Genomic DNA, 26520 nt, shown 5'->3' on the forward strand with positions numbered 1-26520 from the left:
GCTGACAGCTGCTCAACAGCAGCCCTGTCTCAAGACAGTCCACGAGACAGTGGAGGAAGGTGCGCGAGGAAGAAAAGATTAAAAAAAACACGAAAGAGGTTTCACCTACCTCCGGTCGTTTCTCCTCCTTCTGAACAGCTTTTTGGTGTGTGCGATTTCAGCTTCATGAGGCAATGGATGGTAACCCTGCAAAACAGAGGGAAGAGCAGCAATGAGCTCCAAGAGACAGGAGGCATCGGCATGGAAGGGGTCAGAGTGGGACAGAGCTGTGCACCCACATGCGAGCGTGGTAAAAGGAACGGTTCCCATCCAAACACCCTTACAAAATCCCAGCCCATACAAAAGTGGGTCTGGAAAACCCAGACTTGTTGTACCCTCTCAGGGCCCTCAAAGAGCAGGGAATGAAGTCACCTGCAGTTTCTGCGTGGGAGAAACCACACAGGGCAAAAAACTGGATCATGTCTGTACAAATCCAAGTATACACCACTGACAGGGAACTCACCTACTTTACACACAACTCTGGTCCACCCAAGCCACCCACTTTCCCTGGGGTGTTTCCTTCGTATATTGATCCAAAACCCAGCTGTAAAAATGTGTGTCTCAGTATCCTTTTGAGGACACAGCTGGCAGGTCTGTGCTCTTGTGCTGTTAGGAAGGGAACAACCACAACATGAGCACCTTGCTGAGCCTGCCCACCATGAACAAGTCAACTCCATGGAAAGGACAGGTGGCATACATCTTACTGGAAAAAACTGAGATGTGTTAAATGATGTGCCCAAGCCCAAGCTGAAGGAAGACAGATTTAGACTAGATAGTAAGAAGTAATTCTTTACTAGGAATTAGGAAGAAATTCTTTACTATAAGGGTGGTGAGGCCCTGGCACAGGTTGCCCAGAGAGGTTGTGGACTTCCTATCCCTGGAATTGTTCAAGGTAAGACTAGAGGGGCCTCTGAATAACCTGGTCTAGTGGAAGGTGTCCCTGCCCACGGCAGGGGGGTTGGAACAAGATGATCTTTAAGGCCCCTTCCAATACAAGCCATTCTAGGATTCTGATTCTAAGCCAAGGCAGTGGAAGAGCTGTGTGTAACTCCAGCTGCTGTCTTTCCAGTGTCCTCTTTCCACTGAAGGTGCCGACTCTGACGTGGTATGTTCATCTGATAAGTGGGATGCTGTATTTGCCATCCTACTATGGGCATGACAAGGCTTTGTTAATGCTCGTGAAGAGCTCCGAGGTTCCTGGATGAAAGGCCCTGCATAAGTGCAAAGTGTTATTTATTTTCCAGGGACCACAGAGCTGTCATAACCATAATGAATTTTATTTATGCAGTATTGTACTTCCCCAGCTGGCAATAAAAGCCCTGTAAAAGTCGCTCCTTTTATTTCCATCGCAATCTATCTCGGCCTGGAGCTCCAGCCGCTGCTGGTGAATCACCACACATGAGGGGCCATGAGGGAGCAGCCTGGGCAAGGGCAAGGGCTGGGTGGGGATGTGTCTCATTGAACAGCGCCTTTGTGACATTGGCATGACAACATAACACACCGACTTCAAAAAAAAGTCCCTCTCTCTTCGCACGAAGAGCCTTTAAAAATTACAGTTCATTTTTGCAGTGGTTACTGAGATAATAATATTTTGAGTTTCTCTGGTGGAAGACGTAATTGGAGGAGAGAGGTTGCTGGGGATGACAATGAATTTAGGCATGCAGGCCTGAGAGGCACCACTGAGCCAAAGACCATCAGGGTTAACTGTGACCATCCATCCTGACCATTTGCAAAAAGCCAGGAGAAACTGCCTTTGCAACAACCCTACAGCTCCCATGGCAGCTGGAGCCTTCACCTTTGGATGCCTTTGCTCCTCAAGACTTCAAGCCAATACAGAACTCACCAAGCCAAAATACAAAGCTATTAGAAAACGTCCAAAGGAGGGCTACGACCATGGTGAAGGGTCTAGTGGTGAAGCACATGGTGGGATGGTTGGGACTGCCCTGTGCAGGGCCAGGAGCTGGACCTGATGATCCTTGTGGGTCCCTTCCAAGTCAGGATATTCTAGGATTCTATAATAGCTTAGAATCACAGAACCCTGGAATGGTTTGGGTTGGAAGGAACATTAAAGATCACGCAGTCCCAACCCCCCTGCCATGGGCAAGGAGAACTTCCACAAGACCAGGTTGCTCATATTGAACCTTTATTACTGAGGGCTGTGGTTTGAGTCTTCCTCACCACTTATTTTCCCAATCATTCATTTTCACTGAATGCACAGGAGGGGCTTAATATCACCAAGACCTCTGCTCCTGTGAAAAATTACTTGGAATTGGCCAATGGATACCAAACTCAACGAGAAAAGGAAGGGAAGGAGGAGACACACACAGCCCAAGCACATCAGCCACACAGTTTAGGAAATGAGGCTAAAAATAGTGCAATAATCAGCGAGGCTGTTTCTAATGCTGTATTACCACAGGAGGCTAAAGCTTGGGGCGTTTTTAAGAATTTAAGCTTCACTGCAGACACACGTGCAAATACAATTACCTTGGAAAAATGAAACTATCTCCGCATAACACAAGGACCAATTTCCGAAGCCCTCATTAAAGTCTCTGCTCTTTCCAACTAGAAACCGTATGTACAGTGGTGCATTCCCACATGTCCTCCTTGCAGAGAATCCCTGTGCTTCCTCAGACCTCGACCCACCAGCAGCTGACGCCAATGGGATGAAAGACGAATTAATTACACGGGAATAAGCTCCTAATCCAAGGAGCACTCCTGGACACTGCCAGTGCCTGAACACGGGAGAACTTCGTGTCCCCGTTAGGAAAACCAAATGTCTCCCTTCTCCTGCCGAGCAGTTCCCTTCCTCAGTCCTAGTCATGAGACAATGTTTTGGAAAAAAACAGTCACCGATCCCTACTCTTGTCTATTTTGGTGCCTAAACAGAGCTAAATTTGGAAGGCAGAAAAGTTGACTTTTTTTGTGCAGCGAGCTGATGTAAAAGGAAATATCAGCAACTTGTAAGGAGGGCAGAGTGGCCAGAGAAGACCAAAGGTGATGGGTGGGTGGGGACAGGCCTGAATCTCAAGGGAACAGTGAGAGCTTTGGCTCTTGTCTCGAGGCTGTTCCCCACCATGGGTTGTGCAGGACAGCAGTGGAAGTGCCTTCAGTAGAGCCAGCTCACTGAGGACAATGTGGATCTGAAATGCACCTTTCAGCAGACATACTCCTTTCAAAGCCAAAATCTCTGAACATTTCCGAAACCAAATGTCTCACAAGGGAGAAAACCACCCTCTGCTCTGCAATGAGTCTGTGAGAAGACCCACACAAGAGGGAAGGTTTTTGCTCCTGCCTGGGCAACAGGCACCATCAAACTCAGGTGCTCATGGTTTTCAGAGGCAGGTTTGCAACTCCTCAGTGGGCAGCAAAATTGCACTTGGTCTCCTTCCCACATGGGTTTTGTTTTGGTATTTATTTGCAGGTGGTTGGAGAAGGTAACAAACCAATATTTCAGAGCTGCTTGTTCTGGAAGTGAGGGGTGTGGGAAAAGCAAAGCACAAGCAGCCCATGGTCACAGGAAGGATTGCAAACAGGGGTAATTTTCAACTTTGGAGCTAAACACTCTGTGGTTTACATGGTGGGAAGCTTGGAGCAGAACCTGAGATGCCCATGAGACTTCTAATGCATGTACGTTCCAATTTAAATCATAAACATACATGCTCCAGCAAGAAAGGCCAAAAGCTCTGGAAAAGAAGGGTTGTTCAGGAATTGTCTGCTCCCTGGGCCTGTTCTCAAGAGATAGCTATGTTGTGACGTGCATACACATTGTTAGATTTTCTGGGGAAAGTAACTCTTGGATAAGGTGATACTTGGCAAGCTTAGGTGACTGTCACATGGCCAGCTAGCACACACCAAGGGAACTCTGTCACCTACTGGAATTGCTGCAAACAGAAGTCAGAGGGAGCGGGTCTGAAGCCCACGTGCACCATTTTTGTGCTTTACCTTCCTTATGAAGGTGTCTGTCCAACCTCCATCCCCGTCCACCTGCCTGTGGGAATCCAGAAAGCTGGCAGCTGCCTCTCTGCTGCCCCAGACCCACTTACATCAAATTATAATGAAAGAACAAATATAAAGCTTTCAAAATCTTGTTGGCAATCTGCAGCAACCCAAGAACCTTCACCTCTTCCCCCATGGATACCTGCCCCTCTCCAGCAACATCTCTCTCCTGATCCCACCCCACATCTCAGCCCAGCAACCTGCAGGATACTGGCTTGGGAGTGACAGGAGGAAGAGAGGCAGGAACAAAGGAGGGAAATGGCTGGCTTTAGTGCTACCCTGCTAAAAGAAAGAGCTTTGCTATCATTTTTCTCTGCCTCCTTTGCAGCAGCATCATCTGGAGAAGCTGGAGGAAGGCACCAGCTTTGCCTCTTTTACTGGTGATGGTAAATTGGTAGAATCTTAGAATGACTTGGTTTGGAAGAGACCTTAAAGACCATTTAGTTCCACCATCCCTGCCAGGGATGGGGCAGCCACAGCCCCTCTGGACAGCATGTGTCAGGGCCTCACCACCCTCACAGCCAGGAATTTCTTCCCAATATCCCATCTAACCCTGCCCTCTGACAGTGGGAAGCCATTCTCTTGTTCTGTCCCTTCAAGCCCTTGTCCCAAGTCCATCTCCAGTTCTGCTGGAGCCCCTTTAGGCACTGGAAGAGGCTCCCAGGTCTCCCTGGATCCTTCTCTTCTCCAGGTGAACACCCCCAGCTCTCCCAGCCTGGCTCCAGAGCAGAGGGGCTCCAGCCCTTGGAGCATCTCCATGGCCTCCTCTGGACTTGCTCCAGCAGCTCCATGTCCTTCTGCTGCTGGACAGGAGGTAGGGTCTGCAGGTGGGGGTCTCACCTATGGGTCAGAGGAGTAGAATCCCCCCCTCCCCTGCTGCCCACGCTGTGGGATCAGCCCAGGGCATGGGGGTCTCAGTGGCACCACACATGGCCAGGACATATCCAGCCTCTCATCCATGAACACATCCCAAGCCACAGGGAGATAAGCAGGAATGAGGTGTGTGGGGGGGTTTCTGTCCCTGGTTCTTCTGTGACCACCCTGAGGCAGCAAATGACAGCAACTCCTCTGGCATCTGACAACAACTGCCTTACAAAACGGAGGGTCCTATCTGGGACCAATCTGCACCCTCCCTCCTTCTCCACTTCTGCAGTGCAACAGTTGCCCGAAGTGCCTGAACTTGTGGGTGTTTCACAAAGACTGGAGAGGCCACTAGATGTTCAGGTTCATTGCTGCATCCCCATGGTCTTCATGTCTAACACATCCCAACTTTCAGATGTGAAACACCCCAGAAAACAACCATCTTCTCTCACACCAACTTATTCAGTCCCTTCCATAAACACTCCTAGCCTGTGATGGTCAAGCAGGTGAAGATGCCTGAATTGGAAACAGCAACACTGAAACCCTGAGTGTGAACGAAAAGCTGAGAAAAACAACTGGACTGATGGGAAAAAATTCTGCTGATGAGAGAAGGAAGAGAAATGATCCGACCACTCCACGGGATCAGTCTGCAGGAGATTTATCTGAAGAGCCTTTTGTGCCCTCAAGAAACATCCGCCCTTGCTTATCTTAAACAAATGGTTGCAGAAGGCCTGAACTGAACAAACAGGTTATTAGGCCTGGGGTAGGAGCTGGGAGTTTCGCTGGGTTTTATGGCACACAAAGTTCAGGGTGGGATTTATTTTCCGGGGGAGTGGGAAGGGTGAGGTGGGGCCGGGATCACAGCAGCCCCGAAGACACCCCATCTGCCTGTGCAAAGGCAACAACAGAAATACCAAGGTTGGAGGGAGCATAAAAAGATAAATATATTGTAATTCCAGACATGATCAGCAGAAACCAACCCAGTGAAATGCAACACCCCATGATAAGGCTTTCATCTGCCTATAGGATGGATTATCCACAGCAGGAAAGTCTGAGACAGCACAGAGCTGCAGATACATTTAACTTTCATTACAGTTTAATATGTGTGCCAGTCCCACAATCCTGGTGCCTATGGGGTTGAATGTGCCAATATTCAGTACAACCATCCCAGGTATGCCCTTGCACATGAATAACACCTCCACACCAGCAGCATCCCCATCATCTCTACCCATCCAAGAACAGCATTTCTAGTGGAGGTGATTCTAGTGGAAGATGTCCCTGCCCATGGCAGGGGCATTGGAAAGTGATGAGCTTTAAGGTCCCTTCCAAACCAAACCTTTCTGTAATTCTGTGATTCAATGATATATCAACATCTGTAAGTCCTGTGGGCAATTCCAGCAGAGCTATCTCCGCAGAGGCCACCTGCCTCTTCCCCTTCCAGGAATTCCCACGGCTCTGGTCTGTCACATGAGGGGACTCTCCTCTCTCACACAAGGGGAATTTTTTACCTCTTGAAAGGAGAGAGCTGAGGCACAAACCAAAGCCTTGACCTGGTCTGGAGGCCATGGAAGGACACCAAACACTGTCAGGAAGCCACATGGAAATTATTTCCTCTCTGCTAAAATGTAAGTGATAAATCTGTTCCTTCAAATTGCAAGCTATTCATTTTTTCCTGGAAGGTGCTTACAATAAGAGTTGCTTTTGAATAAGGAAGCAGTTGGTGCTCAACATCCATGGAATAGAAAAAACAATTTTACAAAATACTTCTCACACAGGATAAAGGGCAGGTAAATCCTTACAACACTTGATGGTTGTGGCTCTCCCATCCTTCCTCACCCACAAAACAGCACACATGGGTCCCATAACCTTTGAAGACACCTTCTTCTCAGTCATTGGAGCCAGGGCTAAATTAAGCTATAGGGATGACAAAGGGGAATCAGCTTCCAGCCACCCAGGAGTTGGAAAATGAGCAAAACTCTCACAGCTTTGCCACCACTGATCCAACGAGTCCTGTGGTAGAGAAGGGACCTCGACAGTAGGATGTGCTTGCCTGATGAATCATGCAACATTCCTCAAAGAGGAGTTCAAGGAGCATTTGGACAACACTTTCAGGGACAGGGTGGGATTGCTGGGGTGTCCTGTGCAGGGCCAGGAGTTGGACTCCATGATCATTTTGGGTCCCTTCCAACTCAGGACATTCTATGATTCTAAGTCACTCCATGGGAGATGTCCTGGTTTGGAGGATTTCCTGATTAACTGCATCTTTGGGGGGAACACCATAAATCACAGACTGCCAGCAAAGGTTGAGCATGTAGCTGCAGCACACCTGCCTCAGTGATGAGCACACTGAAGGAGACTGTCTCCCCCCCGAAAAAAAGCAGTGGGAGCACAGAGGAGACAGCTGTGGCTGTGATCAGGACTGTCATAGCTAAATATCACTCTTTAGTTATCATTAAAAATACAAGCACTATTTCCTAGAGGGCTCTCCCCTCTCACAGAACCCCAAGGACACAACCTCCTGGATTTCCACTTGCTGAGTGTTAATGCCGGCATACACAGTCCCTCTCACAGAATGAAAGGTGTTTTCATGACTTACAGACTCTACACAAGCAGTCCCAGACCCAAAAAAGTATAATTTAGATCCTTGTTTTCCCATCACCTCTCCTTGGTGTTTGTTACTGGCTCCTGGCAGAGAGCAGACACACAGCTAGAGGGAAGACAGCACTGAAAATGGCACTAAACACTTGGTAGGAGCTGAGCTGTCCCACCTCATCCCTCTGCATCCAGCTCTGGGATGACACAAAAGACTCAGAGAATGGCAGAACAACCCAGCATGAAACTCCCTGTGCGGGGTGAAGGATGCAAATGCAATTAAAGCATTAGAATAATTAGGCAAAGCATCCCAAGTGAAACATAACCTGAACCTTCCTCAATGCCTTCTGCTGATTACTCACAGCGAGTTTTCCGGGGTCTATTTTTAACTCTCGGCCCCTAAGCTCCTGAATTATACATAACTCAGAGATAATAAAACTTTAAACACCAGGACAAAGTCTCCTAGGAGTAACGACCTCTGCAAGCACACACGTACACACATCAGCACAACCGGGATGGGCAGAAAGAAAAGCCCAGCCAGTGCCACCGAGGCCCAGCTAAGCCATGGAGATGGGGACAGGCTGGAGACACTGCTGCACTGAGACAGGGTGCTCCAGACACTCCAACGCAGACACATGGTGCCATAGGAAGAGTATAAATAACAGACAAAAGAAATCCCCTTTTGTTACCAGAATCCGCAAATCCCAAATCAGTTACGAGCTGACTTAGGAAATGGAGTTTTTCCCATGTTATAGCAAAATGGGAACAATACTTTGCAAGTGGAAGTAACTCTAATTGTTTTAACTGATGTTATTTTAGTGTTGTTTAGGTTTATTGTTTATTTGTATGTATTTCCTCTACCCTGGTCAGGCCTAAAAAGAAACTGTACTGTCAGCAGTAAAGCATCCCATCCATAAATAAATACATTTATCCAGTAAGTATAGATATAATCACACCATTGCTTGGAGTCCTTAAATGCAGAATATTTAAAGAATCACTAAAATAAATTGCGTTGATGACCTGGGCTTGCTTTTCCCTGGAAGAGGGAGCCTTTTTCAGCTACTATTGGGAATAAATACTGCCTCCATCACTTGAGACCAAGACAGGCTGTTTGGTTTGCAGTCTGTCCAGGTAGCCCAAGCTCATCCTGAAAAAGGGCTGCTCTACTCTGAAAAGCATTTCCTACATTTTCCTTGGCTTGCACTAGTTTGGGGGTGAGGGAGGAACTGCTGTAGCGGGGAATTAAAAGTGTTATGAGGTTGCTATGGGAATATTTGTAACTAGAGCTATTTCGGTCCCTCTGGGACCTCGCATTTCTCTAAAATACGCTTTTCCTCTATATTTTTCATGCTCCCCAGCCTGGTTTTTCCTGGTACCTTGTCCCCTTCAAACCCTCGTTGGTGCAGCTTGCTGTGCCGTTTGACCATGGCTCTCCAGCAGAGATGAAGCAGGCAGGTGAGATGGCAGGAGGTTCCTTCAATCCCCCTCCACCCTCAGCACCTCCCCACTGTTCATCGTGGTGGATGGTGTCACGAGGAAGAGACCTGCAGGCAGAACAGGGGCCTCCTCCAATAATTTTTAAGGTGACCTACAAACAGACCCCACAGGACCTCAGGGAGTTTGGGACCAGAGCCCAGGTCACCTCTAAGCTGCTGAATCTCTGTGCAAACCCCAGTGTTGGCACAGCCTCCTCTGGCCAGCTGCAATCCAACCTCAGCATTGCTCCTGGCAGGTGGTAAGGACTGTATTTGAATATACTTTCATTTCACTCTTACTGTTAACAAAATACTGTGTTTTCCATGTCCATCTGTGCAATGCCCCAGAACCAGGCCTTCAAAAATCTGCTCTTGGGTGGACTGGGGTCTCAGCCTGAAGGAACTTCAGATCATGCAAGCTCCCAGGATTTGGGACAGTGCAACGGCAACAAAAACCCTTTATTTACAGAGTGACAACTTCACAGCTTTACACACAAGAGGTGGCTTGCCTTTTCTTTCAACATCTGGTAGATCCAGAGGCACCAGGAGAACTTTCTCACAGCTCAGCCCTTGGCACTTCCCGTTGGACGCCTTCCAAGTGCGTGAACTTTTTTCAACACCCTAAGATCGCCGGCAATAGTTAATAACTAAACGAGCATTTTTTGCCATTATCCATAACACTGTGATCATACACTGCGCTACCAAAGCAAAGGGGAATTTTGGCATCAACTTGAATAGGGTCATGGTGGTGGCAGCCCATCTTGGTCGACCAGTGGACCATTCTCATAGACCTCCATGGCTGAAGCATGGTCCTTTCCTTCTCCAAGTCCCTTGTGTTGTGCTGGAAACATTTTCCCAGAACAGATATTCCTGTTCACAGTCGGTTGAAGACAGAGCCAATGCACTTTCCCCAGGATTACACCACAAAGAGATGTCTTTTCCCCTCTCTGAAGTCGCTGCTTAGTCTAGTTCAGCCCAGAGAGAGCAAGCAAGGATCCCATGTCTCAGCCACCGCAGCTTGGAAAATACCCCAATGTGCAAATCCTATAAAAGCCTTCTTCTTCCCTTTGAAAAGTCCCATTCCTTCATGGGACTGTGGGCTGTGCAACACAAGGGTTTGACTTTCTCCTTGCCAGTCTGTACCCGGGTAGAAGAAACTGCTTCTTGAGCATCCACCTGATCCCTCCCAGGATTTTCCTTTTATGCTTCCAGGATCCAAGATCCCTCCTGCTGCAATGGGTTTTAATGCAGGGAACAGCACAGAAAACGTGATGCACTGGCCACAGACTATCAATCATATCACATCATATATTAATTACGCTGGTGATTTTTCACTGATGTTTTGGAGACCTCTGAGAGCCACAGGCTACTCTGAAACGGTAAAACAAGGACGAGTAAGAAAAGCATGTTTGTAGCTGCTTTACAGCAGTGTCCAAGTGTGGCACCTGGGAATGGATCTGGCATCACCACCAAAAAAAAAAAAAAAAAGTCCTGAAAAACTCTTTCCTATCCAAAGTTGCTACGGGACAGGCAGCAAGATGGCCGTGACCATTCTACTGTCTTGCAAAGGTTGAACCTCAACCATGACAACTCCAAAGACAGTGGTATCATTCAAACATCAGCTTTCCTGCCAGAGGAAGCATAAGTTACAGCTACTTTTGTACTGACTGCCAGGTGTTGGGTGAAGCCTCTTCCATTAATTTCACGTTGGTCACGAGGACACACCTTCAGGTGTTTCATCAGAACCAAGCAGCAACAAAAAAGATTAGATTGAGATTGGATATTAGGAAAAAATTCTTCACAGAAAAGGTTATCAAGCCCTGGCACAGGCTCCCAGGGCAGTAGTGGAGTCACCATCCCTGGAGAGATTTAAAAGACCTGTAGATGTGGTACTTGTGGACATGGTTAAGTGGTGGGCTTGGCAAACATGGGTTAACAGTAAGATCTGATGATCTTAGAAGTCTCTTCCAACCTAAACAATTCTACAGTTCCATAAGAATCAGCATCAAAACTCAACAGACCAACACAGCTCCTGGATATATTTCCATGTGTTAAGTGACCAACACTAAAGACCTTGCTTACTGGGATGTCTTGTTGTCCCTCCTCATCACAGCTTTTTCAGCTGCTTTCTAATCTCCTTGATGCCCTCCTAGCTGGCAGGATTGGGCTTGTATGACAGGCTTAGCTCCAGAAGCTGGAGAGGGTCTGAGATAGTGGCCACCAAGACCAGTATGGGTAATGAGCAGAATGGGGCACAACAGGAAAACTGGAGATGCCCTGTGTGATGAGCAACTCAGAAGTGGACATCAAACTGCCTGTTAGCAGAGAGATGGTAATTTTGGCAACCAGCACATCTCCTATGTCCATTTGCTGGCTTCCTTCTCTGCCCAGGACTCCAGCCCATCACCATCAGCACCACACCCATAAGCATCCCACAGGTGCTATGCCTTCACAGTGGCTCTGAAGTCACACAGGAAGTCTACAGCAGACCCAGGATGCAAAAGATACACTCCACACTCACCTGGATAGCTCTCCCGTGGCCTTAAATTAGGTAGACAAGTATTTCACTGGAAGTGGTTTTGGACAACCTCGCTGGCATTCTCATATAGATGAAGGAGGGTAGATTAAGATTAGATTAGATTAGAAAGAAATTTTTTCCTGTGAGGGTGGTGAGGCCCTGGCATGGGTTGCCCAGAGAAGCTGTGGCTGCCCCATCCCTGGAAGTGTCCCAGGCCAGGTTGGATGGGGCTTGGAGCAACCTGGGCTAATGGAAGATGTCCCTGCCCATGGCAGGGTGGTGAAACAAAATGAACTTTAAGGTCCCCTCCAACCCAAACCATTCTTCAATCCTATGATATTGCTCTTTGCCCACTTCCTATACACCCATGCACGAGATGCTAAAGGCACATGGGGTCCTTCCTCCTCCGTGCATCTCTGCTGGGATCAGAGACAATCCAGCAGGCCGGGATCTCTCAAGCCTGCCTTTCCCAAAAACAAGTCATCAGATGTCTGTGACTCTGTGCTTGGCAGACTCAGCCTTTCTCTCCTTATCACTGCCAGAAATTATTCACTTAACATCCATGGCCTTCCGCCAGCAGGAGCGCGGCACGAGGAGCAGAACCATCTCCTCCGCTCCTCCTGCAAACCAAAGCAACAAAAGCAAGGCTCTTCCTCAAGCAAAAAAAAAAAAAAAAACACCAAAAAAAAAGAAGAAAAAAAAAATTCCCACCAGCTAAGAAAAGCTGGAGGTTAATATAAATTCCATGGGTTTGAGGGGGAAATGGAGCTGCATTCAAAGACTCGATGGCTAACCACGCTTCCTTCGTCTGGCAACTGCCCGCTCCCCCGGCAGAGTTATTGAGGAAGTTAGACGAGTGCTGTATTTGTTCCAGCTGCAGATTTCCCTTAACCCCTGGTACTGGTGTTTTCAAAAAACACAGATCTTCTTTTCTGATGGTGGCTTTTCATTTTCGTGCGTGCCACGTCTGCAGTTATTAGCTCTAAGCACTGTCATTTGTAGATTAAATATAAAGAAAAAAAGCCCACTGCCATTCTAAGAAGTCCAGGCTGGATGAGCAAAACGGGGGATTAAAAGAAGGCTTTCAGGAATTAGCTTGGAACAAGAAAGAAGAAGATAAAGCCATTATAAAAGCTTGGGCTAATACAGGAGTCCTTTTTGTTGTGTTAATGCAGTCACACAAATTCCTATGAAGATTTATTAGTCAGGTCATAAAATCTGTTCTCCTTCCTTTTCTGATGATAAAATCAAGATTATTTTCCTCCACTAACATGTTCCTTTCTCTCAATTAAGAGGAAAAAGAAAAACGTATTTTTCCAAGAGTCTGTTTGTGGTGTACAGAAGGCTACAGGTGAGGCTGATGTCTTCAGAGCAGAGCAATACAGATGCTGAAATTCAGGTGCCTGTTTAGAGACTACACTGTTTGGATGCACAGCCCCAGGTCTGTGGTTCCCAATGCTGAATAACTTGACCAAGCTGGAATACACAGCACTGTCCCCTTCCACCACCCCAGACCTGCTATGACACCGTGCTGTCCCAAGGAACTTCAGTCCAGTAAAGCATTTACTTTATGGGAATCTGCTCCTAAGTCTACTATTTGCCTTGGCCCACAGCCAGCCAAGCACTTAGGCACATGCTTAAAGTTAAGCACAAGAGTAAACAGATTGAAGTCAGGGGGACTTAAAATTAAGCACATATTTCAAGGATTTGCTGGATAAGGGCCTTAACCCTGGTGAGCAGCGTTTAACTGGGATGATTCCCAGCTGATTAGCTCCCCCTTTTCCCCGACCTCCCCTCCATAGGGCCAGGCAACAAACGGTTTCTGTTTTGCCACCACGCCGAAGGCCTGACTTTAAAGAAGCCTTGTCAAGCCTCCAGGCAAGAGCATGTCTTTCTTTAATTATACCTGCCTGTGAAATACCTTCCAGAAATCCCCACCCAAACAAAGCCTCAGGAAAGGAAATAACGGAAATTCTTGATGGTTTCCACGGGGGAAGCGATCCGAACCAGTGAGACAAGGCGCACGTAAGACAAGGCTGATGACTGCTCCTACTGTACACAACTCCCAGCCCGGAGACACTCCTTACAGCTCCATCAGAAACTCACAGCTCCCCCAGCCCTCACCTCCCAGGGCAGGAGCCCCCTTGAACCTGTCCCCTGGATGTGTCTCTCTGCACGTGTTAGACATCTGAAAAGCCATTTGGTGGACACTTCTGGTGAAGGAAGAAGGAAACCTGCAGGACTGGAGGTTTTTTTTTTGTTTATTGGTTGGTTGGTTTTTGTTTTGGTTAGTTGGTTGGTTTGGGTTTGGTTTTTTTTTTTTCCCTTCTATTTCCTTTCATATGGGCTTTTAAACCTTATTTTAATTGCATCTACCCATGCTAGTTCCTTGGTGGCTGTGGGTATGTGGGCAGGTCTGGCAGAGTGAAAGCCCTCTTGGCACAGAGGCAACCCCTCCAAACAGGCATCAACAGGCGAGTCTTGGAAGACATGGACAAAACAGACAAGCAGAAGGTTAGAAACCTGGACATAAAGATGGAGATCTTCTGTTGACTTCTTCAGATACAGGACTCCTCTCATCAAGGAGCAGCAACTTGCCTAGACTTGACAGTGAGCTAATGAAACATCACAAAATCCCACTCCCATTCCTTACCTGTCCCCATCCAATTCACTTCTAACCATCCTCTGCTCCATTTACCCTCTGCTCTTGAACACCCAGTCCTTTCCACCAGGGCATTAATGACTGACTCACCTGTGATAAACATAGCAAATAACCAAGCACCTTTGGGAAAGCACCTGTGAAAGATGCCTGGATCACTCCATCCAAACTCCAAACCACTCTAGGTGACCACTAAATGATCATTTTTCACTGCAACACGTGCAGGAAGACTTCTGCATTGCCACAACACCTTCCTTTTGACCCAGCCTCATCTCAGGGAAGCTACCTTAGACCTCCCAGAAGAGCACAGCCACCAGCTGCTGCTCTGCAGCCTTGCCCTTCCCGAATCAACAACTCTCAGAAGTTGAGGACTGGCAGAATAAATTCAAGTCCTGCCTTGTATGCAAACTGCACCATGAAAAGACACGGCAAGCAGAAGCCAAACAAAGCAGTTTTCTTCTCCTTCAGACAGGAATGTCAGGATGGTCAAGTAGTCACAGAGCTCCACCTCTCACGCAGCAGGTTCCCAGCCTCAGGTGCACTTGCAACCCTTGGAGCTACTTGCACTCCGTTTTCGTGCCCTCACTGGCCACTGGCAGCTGGGCACTAGTTCTTTGGAACAGCAGCAAAGGAGCTGTATATTGGAAATCTGTCATACTTCACCTGCCCTGCACCAGGTCAACATAGCCCATGTAATAATCATTTATTACTCTACTTGGAAGCACCACCAAAACCCTGAAGCAAGACATTGTGTGCAGGGATCAGAGAGTGCAAGGAGAAAAGTAGCATAACACCAAGGCTGAAAGAAGAACCCGCAGCTCACTAGCTTTTACCTTCAAACATGGGCACTTGTAAAGGAAAAAAAGAGTTTCAGTAAAAAATCTGTTTGCCTAAGCATTTATAAATTGAACTACAAGTAGCCTTCCTTTCAACTAAAAGACCTTGTAGTGTGTGTAGTCCCAAAACTGTGGCACTGCAAGAGGGGTGGGGATGAGACCCTGAATTCCTCCCTGGCCATGACAGAATCACAGGATATGCTGAGCTGGAAGGGACCCACAGGGATCATCGAGTCCAACCCTCAGCCCTGCACAGGCCCATCCCCAAGAGTCACCCCCTGTGCCCCAGAGGATCATCCAAATGCTCCTTGAGCTCTGGCAGCCTTAGTGCTGTGCCCACTGCCCTGGGGAGCCTGTTCAGTGCCCAACCACCCTCTGGGGGAAGAACCTGTTTCTAATATCCAGCCTAAACTTCCCCTGACATAACCACACTGTTCCCTTAGGATTTCAGGCAGGACATGGGACAGTTTTCCCTCATCTCCCTTTCCAGGGCTTCTGCTCTGTCTGACAGTTTGTCATAACTATGTCCAGTCTCGCTTCAACTTTTGGAGCACTTGCAGGAGAAGAGGAGCTTCCACCCAACCCCACTGACGTTGCAGACGAGGGGAAAGAGGAGCTGCCGCCGCGCTCTTTGGATCATGTCGGGTCGCACGTACGTTTGAAGTTGGCCACCCAGTTCTCAGCAGCCAGGAGCAACCCTGTAACGGCTACTTCCTCCACTGCTCTCAGGGCTGATCTTCAGGAAAGCTCTGTAGTGCGAGGAAATCCTGACCATCGCCACCAGAGCGTTATCGACACAGCAAGGAGATAATAACGACAGGAACCGCCTTGCGGCAAAATCACCACCATGATTCATGCGACTGCCTGGTGCCAAAGTCCAGCGAGCTGGGACACGGCGACAGGAGGTCACACATGCTATTAGCGGGTTATTGCGCCAGGAAAAGAAAAAGGTGGGTTCCTGCAACTTGATGAGCATCATACGCTCTCCCTCTGGGAAATGCATCAGGTCTCCAGCACGTGATATACGGATTACTGCGCTGAACTCGGCTTCTCTTAGAAGGCCACAGGCCCCACCTTCTCCTCTGGGAGGGCAGGTGGCATCTAGTCTGGTAGATGCTGCCTGGAAAGAGTATCACCACTGGGACTGCTCTGGATTCACCAGAAATACCACAGAATCCACAGCAGCCCTCTGACTCGCGCACGGCCTCCTCCCCAGAGAGATGTAGGTGGCCTTAATGACAGACAGGACTGGCGGGCACATCACTGTGGCCCCACAGCACTCCTCAAAGACCTCCTACTCCAGGGATTGCTGGCTGAGACCTTCCCGGTCTGTGATATGCATCTGAGGAGTAGCAGTTGTGTCATTAAAGGTGCTGGCTTGAAAAACTGGGTGCCCCCAGGTGGTGGTGAATCCCTGGAAGGAGCACAGTATGTCAGGCAGCTGTGCCTCCTTCTCCTCCCTTGCTGGAGACCTTACACCTGCAGCACACAGGCCTTCTACTGGCACTGTGGGAGCAGCAGAAACTCCCCACCTTGGACAAGCAGAGAAATGGAGGAGCTCAAGGGCTGGTGACACAAAAAGGTTCACCTCCCTCGGCAGGGATCTGGCCACTTGTTGAGCAGACGGCGGGGAAGATGCTGACGTGGCATCATGAAGGAGCACCTAGGCACGGCAAGGGGACGGATTTCCCCCCACCATGAGAAACACCCATCGGTACCTTCTCCAAGTGTAACAGTACACCAGAAATAGAGCCCCTCAGAGACTTTATTTTGTTCTCTCTTTCTTCTTTTTTTTTTTTTTTTTTCTTTTTGCAGGATTCCTAAGTTCACGGACTTTCTCTTTAATGTCACATGTGTGGCTCAGGTCCCTCAGGCCCCAGCAGAAGCAGCCTGGGATATTTGCACAGACCCCTCACAATGGAAGGAAGAGGGTGTAGGAGGGAGGATCAGGCTGCTGACCCCTTTATTGTTCTTGGGCCAGAAGAAAGCTTCCTCCTGGCTTAAGAACCACGGCGCTGAAAAAGTTTTCCAGCCAAAACGAGTCAGATGGAGTCACTGGGTGGTGGTTTTTATTATTTTTTTTTTTCTTTCTCCTTCCCCTGCCTCCCCCTTCGGTCAAGCGACAGGGAGTCACAGGGTTGTGCTCCATTCACAAAATACCTGCTGCACATCACGTAGTCCTTCCCCCCGACGGTGGGGAAAGGCGCTGTAACCCAAGCAAACGAAAATAAACCATTTTTTTTTTCCTTTCTCTGCAGATTTGAAAAAAAAAAAAAAAAAAAAAAGAAGGGAAGAAAGGACCCTGTTCCCAGACTGACGCCTCCAGCGCACGCCCGCCGGGGAAGGGGTAGGCGGAGGGGGGAAACAAGACGACGATATGAAAGAAAACAAAAACCAGCAAATTCTGCTCCGAAAGGATTAAATGGAGGTTTTCCAAAAAAACACCCCGCCATTATATAATGAGGCTTAGCTCAGAGTCACCGGGGTCACACGATGCAGCAGACTGGAAAAACCAAAGCGCAGTGTAGCCTTTGAATTGTTAAGCCGACCATAAAAAAAAAATAAAACAGAAAACCGATATTGTGATTGCACGACAAGGTGGACACTCATATATTAATGGTCAGGGTATTTTTTTTAATGCTTTTGCTCTTTCTGGCTGAAATACCGTTTCAGTGTGAATCCAACTCCTTGCCTGCTTGTAGGGGTGGTGACCTGTTTTGTGGGGACACTGCTGGTGCTGGGCAGTGATGCCACAGGGAACACGGGGACTGCACCAGCTCCTGAAACCTTAGGACACACAGGGCTGGCTTTGCACTCACAGCAAAACCAACCACGAGTGGAAACTCTGCTGCAACAACCCAGGTATCAAAACCCATCGCTGTGTTTCCAGATCAAAATTTGCACACAAGGAGATGATTTTTCAGCACGTTGGTTGTACCTAAAAGTCCAGCCATGATCCACAGTCACCTGCCCAGTCCCCAGGCTATCCACAGCCTTTAGGCTGAGTTGTTTGTACAACCACAGGTTATCTTGAAGCTCCTTCATCCTTCATGTCTCCCAGTGCTGTCTAAATCAAAGATAGAATCATACAATCACAGAATTGTTTAGGTTGAAAAGCCCTCTAGGATCATCAAGCCCAACTATTACCCAGCACTGCCAAGCCCACCACTAACCCATGTCTCAAAGTGCCACATCCACATGGCTTTTAAATCTCTCCAGGGATGGGGACTCCACCATTCCCACATTTGACAACCCTTCCCATGAAGAAGGGTTGTTCCCTAATATCCAGTCTAAACTTCCCTTGGTGGAACTTGAGGCCATTTCCTCTTGTCCTGTTGTCTGTTAGCTGGCAGAAAAGACAAACTCATCATGGCTACACCCTCCTGTCAGGCAGGTGTGAGATCCCAGCTCCAGGGCTGAACAACCTCCATGGACAACAGGGATGGGAATAAACCTTCAACAAGAAGAAAACTTTAAAAAAGCCCACCCTAGCCATCTGCTTTTGGAAAGCCAAGCTTTCACTGACCACAGGCCCAGTGGCTGGAGCAGAACAGCCACAGCCATCATTCCATGGTGTGCCAAGGGAGTCCAGCAGCAGCGGTGTGATGGTACCTGGACACCATCCTGAACTCCTGTTTTCTTTTAAACTACAACAAAGGCAAATCTGTGCTTCACATTTCAGTGTTAAAAACTGGCTTTGGTCTGGATTATTGTTGTGGAACAGTAATGAAAAATTTCTGCTGCTCCTTCAGAGCATGTCCATGCAACTACCGACCCCAAATCTTCTCATTCTTATCCAGAAAACATGCAGCAACCTAAACGTAAGGAATATATATTTTTCTATTGTATTTGTGCATAGCCCTTAGAGGAAGCCTGGCCAACGAAGGTGTACACAGGCCACCAACTTGAAGGAATAATGTTGCTCACAGATGCGTGGTGGAGCAAATGTCAGCAGTTCCCTCCCTAGAACTAACAAGCAAAAGCAATCCATATCTTCTGTGATACCTGCTTATTTTGCCCAGCCAAGGGGTCCTATTTGTCTCAGCCAAAGGGAAACAAACAGCTCCTACAAGCACACATATTTTCTTTCCGTTTGGATGCCCCAGAAGAATATACAATGAGAAACAAAATAATGAAGCGGGTCACAAAAGCAGGAAGAAATGAAGCTTTATCATCCTCCAGTGGTTTCTCTGCTCATACATTACAGGAATTGTAAAAGAAAAAGAATTAAAAAGAAAGCAAGCCAACAATGAGGAGTTTCTCCACAGCAGTACAAGCAGGTGAAGGACAAAGAGGAATAACCCTTGGAGACATGGGCACTGGAGCAGCACCGTTTGATCAAAGGTGTGCAGACCACACTCCACTCACTATTCCTATTAGCCCCAACGAAATCCTTCAAACCTACCATCCAGCAAAGGCATTTTGGGGAGATGCCACAGAGTTTTCTTTCACTGACAATGCCAGCACACATTGGAGCCATGTCTGGAGCCAGTAGAGAAGTTCATGGAGTATCCCTGGAAGTGTTCAAGGCCAGGCTGGATGGGGCTCTGAGCAATCTACTCTAGTGGAAGGTGTCCCTGCCCATGGCAGAGGATTTGGAACAAGATAATCTTTAAGGTCCCTTCCAGCCCAAAACACTTCATGATTCTGTGATCTGCAAAAAACCCAACCCCCAAAAGTATTTTTAAAAGCATAAAATGAGGGACAATATGAACACAAGACTAGAAAGAACCTCTGAGTTACAGAGTTTGGTCTGCTACAACAGCTAGGACATCATTTAATCCCTTCACAAACAGTCTTTATTTTCCCCATGGAAGAGACATCCAGGCGTCATGTGCAGCAATAAATTTCCCACTTAAATGACAATCTTTGACCAAACCACCTTGGATTGCAATAAACACTTATCCAGCCACTAAATACATATATTTACACCCATAGCTATATATACATCTCCCCAGGCTGGATGGGATTCACTTACCTGCTGCCTCCAGGCAGGAAGTTCACATTTTAAGAACTTCTGGTCTCATTTATTGTATTGGTTTCTATTCCCACAACATCAGAGGAAAGGCAGCAGAAAAGGGTGGGGGAGCATCTTCTGGTTAAGAAGAAATTTATAAATGTGACAGGAAACATTAACCTCCTATTTTGTCGGACAAGGGACGAGGACAACCCCCATTAGCAGGATTTTTAGAGAGCGATGTGTTTCTAGGCTCTGCAGGTCCCTCCACCAACAGCGATGTGTGCACGTCTCTCTTCTCTGGTCCTGTGGTATGCCTGCTTTTTTTTAGAGAGAAAATTCCTTCCTTTCCTTTATTTTATTAAAAATTCAGGTCTTTCATGGAGAGCAGGGAAGGGGATTAGGATGTGGAAATAGCCAAGCCAGCAGAAATAGCTGCTTGACCAAAGAGACACTGAGTTTTTATTTGAGATCCCTAGAAATCTGGATTTTTTTTTCTGCTACTTTTAATAACCTTTTTCTTTAACTTAATCATTATTCCATATTACTTCCACATTTCAGGAAAATATTCAGCAAATTCAAGGGACTGTAGCAAAAACCCTCTCAGATTTCTAATGAATCCTCTGGGAAAACAAGGGCGAAAAAGATGTAACATTACTGAGAAGTTAAAATTCAGGCAGGATTTGGTGAGGGGTGTGTTTTGGAGTCTATAAAAAGGACTGGGAAAAACCAAAACAAAACCTTTCAGGTTTGCTTTCGATATTAGATAGCTGCATAAAAGCAACACTTTCTGAAAGGGAAGTCATCTGTAGGGCTGGGAAAAATCCGTGTTGCTCTCTGCTGCATTTAAGACAGAGCATAATGTGGTGCCATTTTTGAGCCTTAAATGCCTATCGAGTTGCTATTTATACCTCTGTACAATTTCCCTCACCCAAAACAGCTAATTCCCCAGAAAACTGCAGTTCACAGGTCTAAAACTGCTCATGAACTCTCTAAAAGCAAAACAGAGGATCTTTCTTCATCATCCTCCCAAGAACAGACTTATCCACCTAGCTCTCCCATCTTCCTGCCTCCTGGTCATGAACCCAAAACCTACCAGCCCCTATCGGTAAGCCCAGCCTAATCCTGCCATCTCTTCATGTCTACCCTTCCATCAGCCTGGCCCAAGGAAAAGCTGCAAGGCAGCCAAAATCCCATTATTAAACTGAGTTTGTAGCAGAAGCCAGTGCCTGGCAAACTGGGATCCAAGGAACAGAGATGGCCCAGCAGAGATGGCTCCCTCCTCCTGAGGCTGGCATGTCCTTCCAAGTGGGGTTGGGCACAATCCAGAGTAGATGGGGGACAGGGACAGGTGGACAAATGGGAATGTGGGTATTCAGGGGTATTCATCCTACACTTGATGGGGCAGCAGCACTTCCAGAGGAAGGGAGGACCCCTCAGCACACCTTGGTATGAGAGGCATGGCTTCAGACTGAGCCCTGCTGGAGCATCCCACAGGAAACACACAGAGCTGAGGATTACGCTTGCAAAGGTGGGATTTCCAAGAGAAACTGGGGAGGTGTCACGATGCCAGCAAGGGCAACCTGGGCTGTGGGGTATATCTGATGCCCAGATATCAGCTCCCTTCAGGCCGCTGATATTCAGGGGACCTTCAGTTTTAACCCTGCTCTGCTCAGGGATGCCATGAGGCTCAGCAGGATGCACAGTACTACCCAAATTCAGCCCCAGGTACAGAGAAACACCCTCCCTCTCTGTAAGCCCCAGGTTCCCCCATGCTGGACATGCACCTTGGGCCCCAGGTGGGCACAGCACAGGATGGAGAGCAGCACGACCCGGCACCGGAGGGTGAGAGGCACAGCCGCTGCAGAGTGAGGTTTCTGCTTGGAAAAAGCCTTTGGAAAAAGCCTGGTTTCCTCTGCACAGAGCTGTGTTTCGGGGCCATGCAGCGAGGCCGCAGTGCCCTCTAGTGCTGCAAGGGCTCCCCTCTGCCACCAGTCCCGTCCCCTCGGCCACCAAACACCCAGCCAACCATCAGAGCTGCAGCATAAGCCACCCTTACCCCTTCCACCGTCCCCCCCTTGCTTATTCCAAACCCATGTCCCTCACCAGCTGATCCAAGCAGGGTGTGACAGCATCCCAATGCCTCCCATCCTGCAGGCATGGCAGCCTGGCCCTAACCCTGCCTAGCTGACCAGTACCAGCTCCAGGAACCTATAAAACAGGCATCTCTCTGCCCACCAGGCTGGGAAGACAATCCCAGGAATTATGAGTCAGTATTGCTAAGTCTGCCTGACTTAAATGACAGCCAGAAAAATAACACCAGTCCTGAGAAGGGAGAACCCATTTCATTTCTTAAAATCATGAACCACCTCTGAACCATAATAGTAGTAGTAGTAATAATAATTATAATAGTGATGGAAACATCAAAGCTCTTGGCCATTTCTCTCGTGTTTCCTTTGTGCACTGAATAAGGCTATTGTATGATATCAGGAAATTGGATATTAGGAAAAATGTCTTCATCCCCAGCACAGGCTGCCCAGGGCAGTGGTAACGTCCCCATTCCTGGAGGGATTTAAAAGCCATGTGGATGTGGCACGTGGGGACCTGGGTTAATGGTGGCCTTGGCAGTGCTGGGGGATGGCTGGACTGGATGGTCTTGAGGGTCTTTTTGAACCTAAATCTTTCAACGAACCTGTGATATGGAAGATGATCATAATGTGATAGAGCCACTGGAAGATCTTCCCTTTCCTGCATGTCCAATAAAAACCACGGGGTTTATAACCTGGTTCAGGGCTCACAGTGACTGTGCTGTTCTGCCACAGCCCAGGCTTGGATGTTGCTAGAACCTGTGAGGTGATGAATTGTGTGGGAGGTAAGCCAGCCTTGGTCCAGACCTCTCCTCTCCAGTGCTTTGGGGATGCCAATGGCCTCACCTGCCTTGCTTGGATAATGGTGTCCTTAACTCTGACTTGGGAGTGATGCTGAAGGGGTTACAGGTGACCATGGCAGTTTTCCCTCTCCAAACTGAAAGCCAAGGCGATGGTCACTGTCAGTTGGGTTAAAAACAACAAAAAACAGGCCACAGAAAGACTGTGACTTACTGGAAGCCATGGCAAACCAAAAGCTTTTTACTCAGCAGTAGAACTCTGACTCCCAATATGTTGTGACCTATACTCAAGTAAACCCTGGCTCTCTGACAGGGACTTTCCACAGTGGTTTTAGCTGTTACAGTATTGGAAAGACCCTTGGGATATGGGCTTTTCAGACAAGAAACCTTCTCTGAAAGCAATGCCATGCCTACATGTTCTGGACAGAGTCCAGCAAGAACTGGGGGTGAGGAGAAGAAATCTCTGTTTTGGGGCTCCCGGGGAGAAACCCCGACTTCTTCATAAGGGTTTGATGTACATATAAAGGACACCAGGGTTAGACCTGATGAGCGACAGCAGAGACATAGAGCACAAGGGGCCCACACCACATCAACCAGGTCATTCCCAGTGGGAGGGGATGCCAGAGGAACGAGCCCAACCCGGCTCCACCAGTGTGGAACAGCCTACTGGGAGAGGAAGGATCTGAGCTGCCCAACATGCTGGGTAAAACGAGAACTGCCCGACCTTGTAGTGCAGAAAGAGCAGGCAAGAGACAATGTGGAGAGGATGACTCCATATGGTGACAGTAAATAACACCACCCCACCAAAGAGATATCCCTGAGCTCCAGAGAGACCTGGTGCCCTGCCACCACCACCCTGGGAGGGCCAGTGATCTGCAGGCTCCAGGAGCAAGCCCTTCATATCAGTGCTGGACACTGATCCCACCTTCTCACATGGAGTGTGACAGTAGAGGGGATCCAACCCTTCTCTCCCTGGACACCTGGCTTGGCTTCATCTCTCTCAGGGAGAGATATCCATATTTGACCAAGTCCACGTGTGAGCTGGTCCATCTAGGCACCCTGCAGAGCTGACAGGGAAAGGACGTGGGTACCCTCAGATGGGAATCATCCAGACTTTCCTAGACCTCTACAATGAGGTGCCACAAATCACACCCCAATGTGCCCATGCCTTGGCTAGGGCAGGAACCTCAAGCGAGCAATCCACGCACAGGTCCCACCTTTACTCACAGGATCTCAGCCCTCCCAGAATTTTAGGGTCTGACTTGAAAATACTTGTCAATGAGGAGGGGTCCCAAGGAAAGTAGGCAGAGATGCCTGTAGGTGCCTAAATTCAGGTGGGATCCCAGCATGATCGGGAATCGTGGTGTTTCTTAGCCTGTTTGGACAAAATCAGGAATACAGTGGTGCTAAGAGGAACACGAACAACTTACAGAGTCTGCCTTTCTCCCAAGGAGCTGCTCCCTTGGTTCTCATCCAGCAAGGAAGCTGGATGACGACTGCAGCCAGAAGAGAAACAAGCAGTTTATTGTAACTGCAAGCATATGACAAAAAGGGTCAAACATCAGTAAGGAAATGGAAGGAGATGAGCTGCAAGGCAGTAAGGTGCCAAACCAAATGATATCAATGCTGCCTTCCAAGTTTATCCCATTACAACAGCAAAGCCCAATATGCCTTTCAGAAGTGCCACACAGCTGGACAGCGAAGGCACATCCCCAGAGTTCTGAGGAGGGCAAGCCCATCCTGAAGGTAGGAGTCCAGCAAACTGAAAGCCAAACACTGAGAGACACCAGTCCAGAAACCACTTGGGATATGTCCTAAAACTCTCTGCTCGTGTCTAGCAGCATTCACAGCACATCCCTGTGACATGCAGCCTCCTGTATCCTTCACGAGTTTTACAGGAGGGAGGGGGTTGGATTTTGTCCAGAGAAGCTGTGGCTGCCCCATCCCTGGAAGTGTCCAAGTCCAAGGTTGGATGGGGCTTGGAGCAACCTGGTCTAGTGGAAGGTGTTCTTGCCCATGGCAGTGGGTGGAATGAAATGAGCTTTAAGGTCCATTTCAACCCAAGCCACTCCACGATCCTGTGATCTTGCAGGACACGACCCCTTAGGTTGTTTTTTCTGGTAAATATAGAGTGTGCCCAGGGCTTTCAGTCTGAAGCCTGTGCGTAAAGACTGGAGCACTCGGCTATGACACATCCAAGACTGAAAGCCTTCCCAAGCGTTTGCCAAAGGGAGCAAGAGCAAAAGGCACTGACTCAGCCCTCCCTGTGACGTCCTCATGACGTCAAGGTGGTTATGTGGTCTCCTTCAACAAACCAGCTGAGGTGCAAATGCAGAAGATGATGACGAGCAGCTCTGCACCTGAGCTGCGCCTCTCTAATGCAGCAAATTGATCCTCTCTGGTATGCAATAAAGAGCAGTTCTTATGAACGGGGAACACTTATCTTCAAAAGAGTAGCCTTTTGGCAGCACTCTGGTGAATTAGTGCCCAAATCCAACTATAGACTTTTATGAGTAAGGAGAGATGAAGAGGTTACAGCTCATGAGCTGAGCCAAAGCAATGACCTCATGAGCTCCTAGTGATGAAGCTTTCAAAAATAAAACCTATTTACCAGTAAAAATCAGCATGTCAGATGAGTTTTGAAAAGATGGAAGAAAAGCAGAAGAAAGCTTCAAAATACCAGCTGTGGTGAAGGAATTGCAGAGCTGGATTCACCTGCCCGTGCATGTCCACGAGATGGCAGAGTGGGCTGTCCTGTGAGAGCAGCCCCAGGGAGCATTCTCTGATTTCCAAACAAAAGAAGAGGATTTCGGGGACGCTGTTTCGGGGGGGGGGGTTTTGTTTATTTTTTCACCCTTTAACCGCCAAACACTCAGAGGCTTTCCTTGCAATATTTTCTAAAATACTATTGACAGATTCAAGCAGCAAAACTCATGTATAGACATATTAACATCCAGATATCCAGAATAGCCTGCTTAGCCCCCAGATACCCAGAATATTCTGTTTAACCTGTTAGGGATGTCACTGCATCTCTCTGTAGAGATACACATACACATCTGGATGTATACCTGAGATTAGTTCAAGATTCATGTCCTATGCCTATCATACCTTAATATCAAAGGCATCCAAATCTCCAAGAAGCCTGCAAGTAAGACCTGCTACCTCTCTCAAATATACTGCTTTTAACCCTTCTACAGCTGCTGAAGTACACTCAGCAGCAAAACATTTGCATCTGAGTTGTGCTGGGGGATGCCTGGACCACCCCAGTCGTGATGGAGGATGCTTGGACTGGTTCAGTCACACTGGAGGGTTCTCAGACCACCCCAGTGGCACTGGAGGATGCTCAGACTGACCCCCCTGCCTGTGCATGGCTGCTGTAAGCAAGCCAGGAGCTCTTAAACACAGACAGAATAAGAGCTTATGTATCTCCAACCTGAAAAGCCTCTTCTTCATGACACCTAACAAACAAAGCCCCATCATGGGACAAGCCCATGGAAGGTTAACGATTTTCCTTCCATAGTCTCACACAAATACTTTCCCTTATGCCCCCACACACTGCTCCACAGAGCCATTTCAAACAAGGGATAAAGACCAGAAAAATCTCCGTCAGCGTTGCACGGTTGCATTCAAATCCAGTTAACAATGACATGTGAGGATTAGACCAGCTGTCTGCAAGTATTTCACTTGTCGGCATTAAAAA

General features: G+C 48.0%; 1 protein-coding gene across 5 annotated transcripts in view; it reads right to left on the reverse strand.

Moving 5' to 3' along the window:
• The window catches only part of CTIF (cap binding complex dependent translation initiation factor), a 147768-nt gene that overhangs the window by 67909 nt on the left and 53339 nt on the right, over positions 1–26520 (reverse strand). For all 5 annotated transcript variants that reach the window (XM_051803690.1, XM_051803689.1, XM_051803687.1 and 2 more), the window contains one exon: positions 110–186. In XM_051803690.1, the coding sequence (XP_051659650.1) occupies positions 110–186 (77 nt within the window). The remainder of the gene's footprint in view (positions 1–109; positions 187–26520) is intronic.

This window comes from Manacus candei, unplaced genomic scaffold (assembly GCF_025592945.1).
Source record: "Manacus candei isolate 608988 ecotype Guabito, Panama unplaced genomic scaffold, ASM2559294v1 h1tg000059l, whole genome shotgun sequence".
Taxonomy (NCBI): Eukaryota; Metazoa; Chordata; class Aves; order Passeriformes; family Pipridae; genus Manacus; species Manacus candei.